At 38.6% G+C, this 14,218-nt stretch overlaps 1 protein-coding gene across 1 annotated transcript in view; it reads right to left on the reverse strand.

Moving 5' to 3' along the window:
- Positions 1–515: 515 nt before the first annotated feature.
- LOC126283993 (E3 ubiquitin-protein ligase MARCHF8) overlaps positions 516–14,218 on the reverse strand; it is a 78,762-nt gene continuing 65,059 nt past the window's right edge. The window contains exons 3-5 of the mRNA XM_049982530.1: positions 10,862–11,042; positions 9,654–10,202; positions 516–2,962 (exon numbers count right to left, since the gene is read on the reverse strand). Coding sequence (XP_049838487.1) covers positions 2,744–2,962; positions 9,654–10,202; positions 10,862–11,042 — 949 coding nt within the window. The 3' untranslated portion in view covers positions 516–2,743. The remainder of the gene's footprint in view (positions 2,963–9,653; positions 10,203–10,861; positions 11,043–14,218) is intronic.

The raw sequence follows: 14,218 nt of genomic DNA on the forward strand, positions 1-14,218 counted from the left end.
TGTGCAATCACCAACTGACTTCAAAAACAGCAGCTTGAATTCACAGCAAAAATATTACATCTCCAGAGATCACTTTGTGATTTTCAACAATGAGGTGAGTAGAGAGGAGCCACATCTTTCAAAGAAAGGAAAGAAAGGTTGGATTTTTTCCAAATGATATGCCACTTACAATATCATGATTACATGAAAATGTGAGAATCATCTCATTATTCATCAAGCACTTACTGACTCCTAGGTCACCAGTGCCCATCTGCCATGGCCATTTTTTGTCACTGGTGTGCAAATGTTTGTTGATTAGTGAATATATGACAATATTACAGGAACGAGAGTTACTAGAAAACACATCAACACTAGCCACATAGGCAGCTGCAGAACGATGCAAGCACCGACAGACTAATTTTGCAGGAAAAGAGAACAGGAGGTGGCTCAGGGATGCTAAATGGATACTGTGTATCATTAAAACATTATCTGTAACTTTTTGATGTTATTTTCTTGTCAGTTTCAAAAACAGGAAATCTGGGCTGACCTAAGTTAAGGTTTTTAATAACTCTTTTCAATATAAAAACATTTAATCCAACAAACATGTTCTTGATGTTCCCTCATAAAAATCAAAGTCTTCAAAAGACAAAAAATGTTCTTAACAGCCCGCTGACATTCAGCAAAATTATGTTATATTACATCACAGACAATCAGATTAAGTACCACAAATTAATAATTTCAGTCTTTTTTGCACTTTTGTCCTGTATAAGTACTTGTTAATGTTATTAGCTAGTATTTTTGAGTATGGAAGAAATCTAAAACATATTCTTCCAGCAGTACTCAAACAAAATAAAGTTTAAACACATACAAAAACATGTTTTTAAAGGTCCTCAGTTTAGCACACCTATCACTATTTTTCACATACATATACTTCAAAAATCAGTGAGTAGTTTCACACCAGTAACAAGCAAATATGTTCCACAAAAAATTTCCTTACGAATGTGGAACTATCTTGACACTACACTTTTACCATCAGCACCTATTCAACTAGTACACTTTGCATATTTATGCAAAGCAGGTTTTACAAATAATATTACAAAGCAGTGGACTGGGAACATTGTATAATCTTGACTTCCATGTAATTATATTTCTGTACAGCTTCATATATTTAATGTTTACTGTTGTGCATATTATGTTATACTTTCTCCATCATTTCATCACTGTCCTATAATATTATTTTAAAAGGGGTTGTTGCATAATATGAATATAACAAAGTTAATACTTAACATATATGTAAATAATGGATATGCCATCACGTCAGTAATTTCCATCCTTTCAAGATGGAGTAGATAAAAACATTGTTCACAATTGTCAATTCATCAGTTCTAATTACAATGATTGGTAATTGAGGCTTTCTTGACATTTTCTCACTTTCTGTGTACACCTTCATTAAATGCGTCTGACATAATTAAAAACAAAAATTAGCTTCACTTTTTCATCTGCCACAAATTCAGTGATTGCTAATTCTAAAAATAAATTTAGGAAACTTTATTCTGTGTCGTAATCTGTCCAAGTTTTTAAAATACACTTAATGTTACTAGTGCCACTGCTACCTGAGCTTGCACTAGTAATCTGCAATTACAATGACACTACAAGATCCTCCATTTGTCTTGCAATAAATTTTTCCCAATATCTTTAATGCAAGTCCTACTCTTCAGATACATTGTAATTCTCTGAAAGGCAAATCACTTCTGCCTAAGTGTTATTTACATTACTTTATAGTTCCTCACTAAGATCCAGAATATCTGCAAAACCTCTGGTGCGCACTGTATGCATCTAGTAACACTCAAGTTGCTTTAAAAATTACAAGTGCTAGTCCTTCATTTTCTATTAGCAAGATGTGGAATGATTCAAATGTAGGGTTACTACCTGATTTTCTAATCAGTTCTTAATGAACATCATCTGAAACTTGCTTCAGGACAGCACGAAAGATATTAATCAATCTTTATTTCATCACAACAATGCCGTGGCCTCGAGGAGACAATTTCTGTGATTGTGAAATGTTTACTCACTACTGGTTACAATAAATGCTGACTTTGACAGGACTTTCAGAGTTTAAATTCAGAATAATTTTCTTAACTATTTAATAACTTAAGACATGATTGTGTTATCAGCAGTGGGATTGCTATGACTGATTGAAGATAATCTGTGCTGGAAATATTTTCAGATAATTTTATTTTTGTTGTTGGAACATTTTCATTTGTGCCTGACAAATAATAAATATGTCAGTAAAATGTCAGATTTAGGCCTCATTATAGTCGCGTGTACTTCCCAGCCACAAGTCTTTTACTCTTGCGATTTCTAATATATGACGATTCATTATTAGCACCTCATTTTTGCATACAAGTTTAACCTACATTTCCCACCTTCTCACTCTGCTTACATATAACTCAATATTATAATTTCTACAATACACAAAAATTTCAGAAAATTTAAAGAGGAGTACTGCGGACTACAAACAATTAACAACAGACAATCATAATGTATAATATGACTCAGGCACGATTTTAAAAGGCAAATCAGTTACACCAATGTCTCCTGCTTACACACTGGCCTGGAGGACTTCGTAATTTTTTTTGACACATTGCTGTGATGCACACAAAAGAAATTCAGAGGACACTTCCACAGTTTCTTTAAAAGAATTAACTCACATAAGTGACTTGTTACTGGATATGAAATTTTGTTAGACTAGCACTGGCAGTCTTCACTGGCATCCACTGGCACCACTGCCATCGTCGTGAAGGAGTGGAGACTGTGAGCCAAGTGATCGGCCCTGTGGACCGGTAACTGTCCTTCCCCGCGCTGCTCGCTCTGGAGACGCCGGCATCTTCAGGAGTTGTGTCGATGGTGAAGGGAATGATTCCTCACTGCTGCTGGCACTAAGGGATGCTACGGCTGGTGTTATTGCAGTTCGTCCAGGGTCCTAACAGAAAGAAAAAAAAAAAGACAGAAATGAAATGTTTGTATGGCATTATTGGCCAGGACACTCCATCTGGAGTAGCTCAGCCGCCTAGTGCAAGTCGTTTTAGTTGACGCCTCGTCAGCGACTCATGTGTCGATGACGACGAAATGATGATGAGAACAACACAATATCCAGTCTCTCAGTGGAGAAAATTTCCGACCCAGCCTGGAATCGAACCTGGGTCTCCTGCTTGGCTTCAACCACTCTGACCACTCAGTTACAGAGACAGATCTTTGTCACCACACCCTTTCTCCTGTGAATTATTTGTGCATTACCACACTTACATCATACATAGACGTACAGAACTCAGTATTCTAATATGACACTTCCATTTTTCATTGAATTGCTCATCTCTTCTCAAGACGTATGTGCCACAAAAGTGTACTCTTCTCTAATAACATAAATGCAAACTACTGGCTAAAACGGAGGATTTAGCATCCTGTCAACGACAAAGAGCAAAAGATAGGATCGAGGAAGGTGTGAAAGGAAACTGGCTATGTCTTTAAAAAAAAATTACCAACTGAGAGAAGCAGTCAACTGTACTGGTAATGAGAAACCATTCACCAACTCCTCTATCAGTCTGAAAAGTAGTGTTGGTGAACATTTTTGGTACTACAATGGTTGAAATCAGGGCTGACAAATTGTTGGGACTCCTGGTTCCTACCTGTGAGAGGCAGGCAAGCTCAGACATGTTCAGTATCACCTACCACTGCAATGCAGGTAACACGCGAGGAACAATATGCAGCTTTGAAATTCAACTTTTGTCTCAACAAATCTTCAGCTGAGGCCTATATAATGTTACTGGAGGCTGCTACGCAGTGTCGGAGTGTGGGGGGTTGTTCCCATTGCTACGAGTTATGTGGCTTACTGACCCTGAACATGAAAGTTGAGTTTGGATTTTAATTTATCTGTAAGTCAAGACTGTTCACATTGTGCTGTCCGGTTCTTGTTGTTGGCTGTTGGGACATTCCTGTGAGCAACAACATATGTGTTCGAGTTAGCAAAGGTTTAGCCTCCATCAGGTGGAGTCTAACTGTATTTGGTTATTTGCAATTGAAATGTACCAGCAGCATTTTCTGCCTTGTGACCATTAACGTTCCGGTTAGCTGCATCTGGCCATTGACGTAAATTCAGGCAGTGTCCTTTCTTCACCACGTTATCGCTGTCCAGCACGGAGTGTAGTTTGACTGCTTAATGTATGCCTGGCTGTGGGCGTCAAAGCCGTTCACGTTTTGCATTGAACTCCCGGTTGTGTGCCGGTCGAGTGGAGCGCAAGTTACCTTGTTAGTGGGTCCGTTGACTATCTGTTGGTTGGGGTGTCGTCGGATCGAGAATGTTTGGGCTGACTGCCTGTCTCACCTAAGTGACTGTTAGCATTTCAAATGCTGGCTGACCCTTGAAACTTCTGAGCATCATTGCCTGCACTGCCTTTTCTTGTTTTCTGTTGTGTGTATTTGTATGCCTCATAGATGATGCTTTTGAATTAAATTTAAATGGTTTTTAGTTTGTATGCCTCATAGATGATGCTTTTGAATTAAATTTAAATGGTTTTTAGTGGTGTTTTAAGTCATGGGCCTTCAGCCATTTTAAAATTAAAGTTCCTTGCTTATCAAGTATTAGATTGTTTGGGTCCTTCGTCCTAATTGAAGATAAGGCCTTCTGCCTTTTTTTTTTTTTTACCTTGAGTCTTAAATCAGGGGCCTTCAACCGTCTTTAAATTTAAGTTGTTGCTTTTTAAGTGTTAGATTTTGGACCTCCAGCCCTCTAAATATTTTCTTTAGGCGTGTCTGAATTTTGAGTTAATGGCTTTTAGCTGTTTCTCTCTCTCTTTTTTTTAAAAAAATTAAATTAAATTAAAGTGGTTGTGCCCAAGTTCAAGAATTTGTACTGTAGTGTTTGGTCAAATAAATAAAGTTATGTGTGTTCGAGTGTAACTGACAGCCGCTCATTTTGGCCACCTTCCACAATTCCAACTACCTGTCCTGCCCTGTGGGTTTAGCAGGGTGTTTCACTGGAGCAGAGTTGGAAGCGTGCCCAGAGGTCCATGGAGCGAAGAGAAAGTCTTATTTAGCACTATTGAATTTCTACTTATAGAAGAACAAATTTACAGAAACATTTGTGTATGTATAATAAGAACGAGTAATATTGAAGCCTACTGCTATTTTACAACACAAAATTTGTCCCAGTCCTCTTTGTCAACTACTTCAATTTTCAAAGAGTTAATAGAAACTAACTTTCTGCAGTTTCCAGAGTCAATTCCAGATTCACAAAAGATTGAAAATTCTACTACAAATAACAATGGACCATGTTCTTTACAGCGAATATTTCATCACAACAATCTGAAAGGAAATTCTCATCTCTATAGTAGAAGTACTGATCAACTATAAAAGAGTTTAGAAATGCCGGTAGCCATCAACAAAAACCTCAGCTGTGAAACTGACTCCGTATATTAAAACTCCAAGTGGTGGCATAAGATTTCCTAATGCTGGAAAAAAAAAAAAACCAATGAGGTGTTATTTCTTATTTCATTGCCTCCATCTGGATAACATTATCAAGAGCTGACTGATATCTACTGAACTCGCAGTGGAAGCAGCTGATGCATCTCCAAGTTTTGAAAATCTGTACCATAAAATGGGCCAAAATGCAGTCCAGAGTCCTCTCTACACAATTCATCAAAGTAACACTTCCATGACTACTTGGAGAGATGTAGAATTCTTCCTCAGTTTAAGAAGAGAGATCATTACAACACGAGTTGGGGTAGTTTCCCTAAAACAAATTTTACTATAAAGGTCAAAAAGTGTTTTCCTGTGAGGTGGAGTAGACAAGTAACTGAAGATCCAATGTTTATATGTTGCAACACAATACACTAAATAGTGAATGGTGCTGTAACTGTATAGACAGGCATTGTTAAGCATTCTAATCCCATATGGAGAAGGGGCATTGCACAAATTCTGGCTGGTGTTTTTGAATTTAATTCTCTCTCTGTTCACTCCAATTTCTATTTATAATACCAAAAAATGTGTCATGTGCACCACTAAGTATCTTTGATGAAAATAATGTCACTTTCTGAGCCAGTTTAGGGGTGGTGTTCAACTCAAATTTGCATTCCAGTGTAAAAGGAAACATAATAAATCTGCCTTTTCTCAAAATCTCCCTTTCACAAAATTTAAACAATAGGGATAAAATGCCGAGCCGAAGATAGGCACAATGAAAAGACTGTTGCACATTATAACTTTCAGCTGAAGCCAGTTGCCGGTGGTAATGGTTGTGTGTGTGTGTGTGTGTGTGTGTGTGTGTGTGTGTGTGTGTGTGTGTGTTTTTTTTGTTTCTCAAGAAGACTTGGCCAAAAGCTATAATGTTTAACAGTCTTTTTATTGGCCCGTCTGCATTGGAACAACTCATCTGTATAATGAGTAGCAATATATCCTTTTCCTAATGTTGCTGATATTCCAACCTGAAGTTTTCAGTGTTTGATTTTCTCAAAAATTTTACTGATCATCTCATCTCCCCTACTGTGTCCGCAGCTTGTGGTCTCACAGTAGCGTTCTCGCTTCCCGATCACGGGGTCCCAGGTTTGATTTCTGGCGGGGTCAGGGATTTTCACCTGCCTTGAGACGACTGGGTATTGTTGTGACGTCTTCATCATCATCATCATCATCATCATCATCATCATTCATCCCAATTACGGTCAGAGGAAGGCAATGGCAAACCACCTCCGCTAGGACCTTGCCTAGTACAATGGTGTGTGTCTTCTGGATCGTCCCCTACGCTCTGTCAAGGAGTATAGGACTTCATCATCACCATCCCCTACTGCAGCTGTTGAAATCAAACACTAACAGTTTCCTTCAGACCGAAGGCATATGTGTAGCAAATGCAGGAGTTTTAATTCTATAAATTGCTTCCTCACATTTCCATACACTGTTTTGAGATCTTCAACTTGAAAAAAGTTCCCCTCAACAAATGCAATAATCATTAGTCTAAAATGAGTGGTTGCCAAAGTAAATGACAAATATAGGAAACAACTGGCACGCAATAACTTTTGAAAAATTTTCTGTTCTCTTAATTCGTTCTGGGTTAGTATGCACGTATCATTTCGATTAATAGGCCCCATGGAGTTGTTCTAAGTACTAAGGAAAACATAATGTGTTGACTCAGACAAGAGTTCCACATAGGTGAGTGAGCCTTATCAGGGTGTATACGCAAAAAGGAAAAAAAAAAAAAAAATTCCCGGATTTCCCAGTTAAAAGAACACTATTTCCCAGGTGGGGGGGAAAAAAAAACACGTTTTGGAAAGATCTTTGATGTACAGCAACACATATGCTGCATATTTTTGTATTACGAAAGTGTATATTCGAATTACACCAAACACAGCATTTTAGTTTCTGAAGCATTGAAATCGAAAGGTGATGCACTACATGAAAGGCTAAGCTTTCACAAATGATATTGGTCTCTCTTCCATGTGTTCCACTCGGATACATCAGATAAATGTGATAGTAAAATTTCAAACAATGACATAAATGTCTGGTCTTCTGAGTCCGAAATTCTTCTAAGTGGCTGGCCCTCAAAATGTTACACTTTAAATAAGAATCAAATGCTCTGTGATTTAAGAAATTCAAAGCATGCTCGCATACATAATAAAGTTCATCTTGCATAAAAATAAATGTACTTTGAAAGTAATGTTTTTCAAACCATCATTGACAATATTTTCGCACAACCTGTTAAAATTTGTTTCAATAGTTGTGAGAGAGCTCCAGAAAACAAGCGTTACTGCGCGCGCGCAGGAAGCACATATGTTCGAATGCATGTAGCATTAAAAGACCTTATATTACATCATAAACAAAACAGGACATCAGAGAATACTGCAAGAGCTTCAGAATTTCATAAACCTACTAAAATGCATAATTCAGCTTAAGTGCACATTCGTACATCCAGATTCAAAAAGAAGTAGCCTCAACCTGATACTAAGCTTTTCAGTGTGGCTTTTGGGATGCAAATTTTCTAGGTGTACCAGCACTGTATTATCTCATGTTTGGTTTTTTTTATGGCACAATGCCATACATGCCAAAAGATAAAAAGGTGTACTTCAAATTCAGCAAACAGTTGACACTACATAAACTGATGCCTCTGTGGAAAAGATTAATGAAAGCCAATTTTCTTTAGCACAGACTGTGCAGCAATCATTGAAATGACCATATAGAAGATCCTTCCCACCAACACCAACTTTTTTTTGAATTGCACAGGTGGGAACTTTCCCTGCAATACATCCTACGTTCCTGTAACCCTCCTGCCCTCAACCTTCGTTAGTCACTGTCCTAACCCATCCAGCCCCTTTCCTGTTCCCATTCCAGCACTACATAGCCATAATTCCACCATCACACACCGTCTTTTTATTTCTCTCCTTTTCTGCTACTTCCTCCCCTCTCCTCACCGCTCTCCTGCCCTCCGTCTAGCATGCAGCACTTCACTGTTCACCACCGTCACCACACTATCCCTCCCCCTCCCCACTCCAGCCCCCTCCTCACCCCCACCTAGTCACCACTCTAATCATGAACTGGCACTACTGCTCGAAGTGTGGTTGCCTGAGACTGCAGGTGTGTGTGTGTGTGTGTGTGTGTGTGTGTGTGTGTGTGTGTGTGTGTGTAGTCTTTTTGTTGTGCCTATCTGCAACTCAGCATCTCCGCTATATGGTGAGTAGCAACTTTCGTTTTCATAATATAATTACGTGAATGTATTTTAATTCACTTGAGAGCTCCCAGCTACAGAAATCTGTTTTGTTTTCATTTGGCGTGAGAGCTGTACATGAAGAGGAAACAGTAAAATCACTAAATGTAAATAAGAGTCACGTGGAGACTATCCCCGGCATGCCAGAAAATTTTTTGAGAGTAGCATCTGGCTGTCTGTCACTCCTGCGGATACAGCTAATAGCCGCACTTCAGGTAGACAGAAGGGACTCAACTGTGTATGTGCATTAGGCTGCTGGCAACTCAAATGAACATAATGTTAACTGTTGTGATGTCACACTCATAGGAAGCAGTTGTATTGTGTTGTCTTCATCCTAAAGCATTTGACACATTTTGCTGTTGGCAGAGACTTGTGCTGTAAATAGTGTATATTCTTTACAACCTAAGGTTTTTTTTTCCCCAATCATTTATGTTTTATTACTGCAGTATTATTCTGCAGGAGCGAGCTATTTTGGTTTTTACCCCATCGTTTACATTTTACTGCTGCAGTATTATGCTGTAGTAGCAAGCTAAAGTAAAATTTGTTAGAGCATCAATTCTTACCAGTCAAAACTATAAACATTTAACACAGAACTAAAACAATGAAAAATTCACGAAATTTTAAAAATTTCCACAGTTTGTCTTGTTTTTCTCCGGGACGAAAAAATTTCCAGGTTTTTCCAAGATTTCCATGTTGTCCCAGTGCATATACATTTTGCTAATACACTAGAGCATGGCAGCACACGTGGTATCATCCACTAAGAAAAGGGTTTGCCTCAACAGCTACCCACCTCATCTTTGCACAGCTAACCCTCTGGTTGGCCCTTCACAACACGAATAAAAATTTAAAGTACTTCAGAAAATATTTGCAATTATATGATAGAGTTTAACTGCAACACACAGTTTTACACTCAAAATCATAAATGTCATACCTCTGAAGCATCTTCCACCTGAAGCAGACGGCTAATTTCACAAAGGGAGACAGCCTCCTCTGGAGCACCTAATGCTTCTGCAGGTGATGTAACATGGCAACTGCTGCTGGGACTGCTGAGCTCAGTCCTTTCAGCTCCGACCTGGTTTGTTGACACAGCGTCTTCCATTAAGACATGAGATGCCTCCGAAAGGAAGAGAGACTCCTCACGGGCCAAGGGTGGTGCACTATACTGCACAGGTCCAGAAGGCATTTTCTCCGGTGCATTCTGTACAAATATAACTCTATTGAAGGCACGCCAACGACGACAGAGGTGTGCGTATGCCTTACACTGGATGTACATGAAAACGAGGCCACCTGTAAAACCAATAGCCACAACAACCAGCTTTGTCCAAAAAGGCCATTCCAGGGATCCTCGCCCCACCTCTTCGGCTGTACGGTCAATCAGCACATATAGTGACCATACGACACATGTCAATGCTACAGCATGGAATGTGACAGAGCACAATAATTTTCTCCTTTCCACTCCTGACATTTCCAGCATTTCCCACTGAAAGTAGGGAGAAACATACTAAATTAGACACACAGTTATATTGATGTACATTTGGTGTACAAAAGTAATATATTGTTAGACTGTCACTTTGTCCAACAGATACAAACATTAAGTTATGCCACAGGCTACTTTAAAATCAGTAGAATCTGATTGCAAGATATTCAAGATGATACGAAGAAATAAAAACTGCTACAAGGGGTAGTAAAACCATCCCAAATATGTAAGACAATAAGTCAGTAAATCAATTATTTTCTTTACACTCTGGGTTTCACAAGTGCCAAGAAGTTGGTGAGCATTAAAACTATGGTTCTACTGGGGATTTTTGTCGACTTTAATGTTACTGAATATCAATAAATCTTCAATTTTGACTAATACTGTCATCAGGTCTGAAATCATAATTGGTAGTATTATTTAATGTTTATTGATTAAGTTTTTTCTCAAGAATACATGAAGTACCACAGAGAGCAACAATTTTATAAATTTACAATGACTTTCAGGTTTTGAAAAGACTGAAGTAACAGTAATGTACACAAAACTAAAGTATCAAATACTTTGCCTATACAATAACAAGAACTTCCTTTTGAAAGATGCATTAAAACATTAGGAATCAGTTATTACTCAAAACAATATTACACAGTTTGCTCATCTTTTGTTACCTCACTGAAAGGCTTGATCTTGCTCTGCATGATAAACTGAAACTTGCAGAGCTCACAGCTACGAATGTCTGATGATTTGATCCATTGCTGGAGGCAAGCTTGGTGAACATATCGCAATGACCCAGCACAGTAGCAGGGAGCAATGAGTGGAACTTCGCTGTCTCCTTCACAGTGGCAAATTCTGAAGAGCAATAACATCACAAACGTTACCTTATATATTACCTGGACTACACACTGTCCTATTATCACAGTGAGTCATCAAGCAATATATGTGTGTCTAAAATTAGTGATTCAAAATGAAAGGCAAATGTACACGCTACCAGCTATTATGTACGAGGTCTGTTCAAAAAATTCTGGAACATTCATAGTTTCGCGCCAGTGGTGTGCTGGAGCAAAATGCGGTTGGCATGCCTTTGTGTAAGTGTAAGTGCTGGAAGTTTCAGTGTTGTGTGACTTAGTTATTGTTCAGTGCCGTATTGAGTAGAATGTTGTGTCACACAGTTTGCAAATTTCAAGATGGCAGAGTTAGAGGAGCAATGGGTCTGTATTCAATTTTGCATGAAAGTCAAGAAAACCTTTACAGAGACACACCAAATGATGCAGGAAGCTTATGGTGATGAGTGCTTAAGCCATACTTGGTGTTACAAATGGTTTACACTATTTAAAAATGGCCAGACGGAAGTTACAGACGACCCTAATTCAGGACGCTCATTGACATGTACTGACAATGCTCATGTCAGGAAAGTCCGAGACTGTGCATGCCAATTAAAGACTGACTGTCCAAGAGATTGCAGAAGAATGTAATACTTCAGTTGGATCATGTCATGAAATCCTGACAAAGCATCCTGCAATGCATCGTGCTGCCGCCATGTTCGTCCCATGGCTCACGAGTCAAGACCTGAAGACTTTTGTCACACAATCAGTGAAGAGCTTTTGGATCACGCAAATGAGAACAAGGTATTCCTTAAGAGAATCATGACTGGGTCTATGGTTATGATGTTGAGATCAAGGATCAATCTTGACAATGGATGGGGAAAGGTTCTCCAAGACCAAAAATAGCTTGTCAGGTCAGGTCAAATGTTAAAGCCATGCTGATAGTTTTCTTTGACTTTGAAGGACTAGTTCGTCACGAATTTCTGCCACAGGGACAAACTGTTAATTAACGGTACTATTCGGACATGTTGAGACACCTGCGAGAAAATGTGAGAAGGAAGTGGCCTGAAATATGGTGAGACAGTTCAGGTCTCTTGCTTCACAATAACACACCTGCACATTCACCCCTGTTAGTACGTATTTCTTGCACAGAAAATGAAATTACTGTGCTGCCTCATCCTCTGTTCTCTCCAGACCTGGCCCCTGCAGACTTTTTTTTTTTTTTTTAATTTCCAAAGTTGAAAACCTCACTGAAACGACAAAGATTTGCAACAACATACTGAGATAAAAGAAAATTAGCATCAGTGCTTCAAGTAATCCAGCAAGAGGTGTACCAAGAGTGCTCCTGGAACTGGAAACAACTTTGGGAGCTGTGTATCAATCGTGAAGGAGTGTATTTCGAAGGAGACCATGCCTAATAAGTAAAAGGTAACACAGAAAAATTATGCAGACAAAATTTCAGAATTTTTTGAACAGGTCTCGTGTATGAGAATAGGCTGTGCAAATTATTGTGAGCAAGGAGATGGAAGACACTGCAAGGAGGAATTGATAAAGTGAATAGATGGATAACAAGAAAAGAAGATGGAATAAACACAATACAATGGGAAACATAGCACTGGGTTACAGGGTAAGAGGGAGGATACTAGGCAAAATTAATCTATGGAAAATACGAGATATAATTAAATTTTCTTGTACATATCGTTGTAGTATATCATAAATTTCACATTGGTTTAATAGTTTTACATTCCTTCACAAGACAAAGAACAAACAAATTTTTTCTTTGTAAAGGGAAGGAAAAATTACATAAATTGCTGGATAATCAAGCTCATGCGGCTAAGGGAGAAAATATGACAACACTAGACCAACAGCACACATTCTAGTTCCAAAGTACTTTTAGCTTTTGAATTATTAGCTACCTGTCACTTATTACTGAGACTTAAAATCAGAGGTAATAAATTTCACTGATGAACACTGAGAAAGCCTCATTATTGCACACTTTTCCTACATTCAATCCAAACCAACAAATTTTGCTACACACTCAAATTACAATGTGTATGCACATCATACTGACCAGGTCAAAACGTTGCATAGGAATGTCTATACAACAGCATTCTGATGATAGTTGGGAGCATGGGGGTCTCACTGTCATCAGTATCGTTCAGCTTGGTTATTGATATCAACATATGAAACATGAAGCAGAACATACCTTGGGCTTTACAATGATAATGTCACAACTGCTGCTTCCACAAAACAGGATTGCAAAAAATCCTGGCACAGTATGAGTATCTCAGTAATTTATGACTCCAGTTAAATATTGCTAAAATTAGACATTTGGAAACAGTTTCTCATCATGGAACACACCAAACCAAAAGTCAAAATCTAAAACTCAAAACTTTAAACCCCATCAATAAAGCGATGGCAGCATCATCAGTGATGTAAGAGTTAAAATCATAGCTGCTTGAGTGTGATGGCAGGAACACTGCAGTACTATCTGGTGTAAAAAATGCTCATATACCTGCTGGCCAAGTTATACAAAACAGTCATTCACAGTGAAACAATATATGTCACCATGTACTGCATACTTACAACAGCCACTGAAAGATATCTCCAAGATGTACAAATGCAGGTATTCCATTGTATAATGGGCAATTCCATATTTTACGCTATTATATTGTGTTGTCGGATCACAGACGCATTGAATTTGTTAGATGACTTAATTTTTGCTACTGACTGTTACAATACCCACTATTGCAATTACAATCTCAAGTCATATTCAAGTAGTTAGGGTGTTTACTACAGCTGTATTTTCCACACCTGTAACCATTTGAATATGACCTAACAATATTATGAGAAGGAAAATTGCTACTTACCACATAGCAGAGATGCTGAGTCGCAGATAGGCACAACAAAAAGCCTCTCACAATTAAAGTTTTCAGCCATTAAGGCCTTCGTCAACAATAGGCATGCGCGGCAGCAGTCTCAGGCAACTTACTTGTTGTGTAAGCAGAGGGTATATACTGACAACTCGCAGTATCCTGTTGCAGAGCATGCTCTATAACATGAGATTCGTAACCTCGGTACCTGTTTCACCACACGCGCCACCTGGATTCTTCCCCCAGACACCAGTTTCTCATATCTCCGCAGGTGGGAACTAGCACTACAACATGTTCTTGGTTCTCGCCACCCACCTGGCCTTAATTTATG

This window comes from Schistocerca gregaria, chromosome 8, assembly GCF_023897955.1.
Source record: "Schistocerca gregaria isolate iqSchGreg1 chromosome 8, iqSchGreg1.2, whole genome shotgun sequence".
Lineage (NCBI taxonomy): Eukaryota > Metazoa > Arthropoda > Insecta > Orthoptera > Acrididae > Schistocerca > Schistocerca gregaria.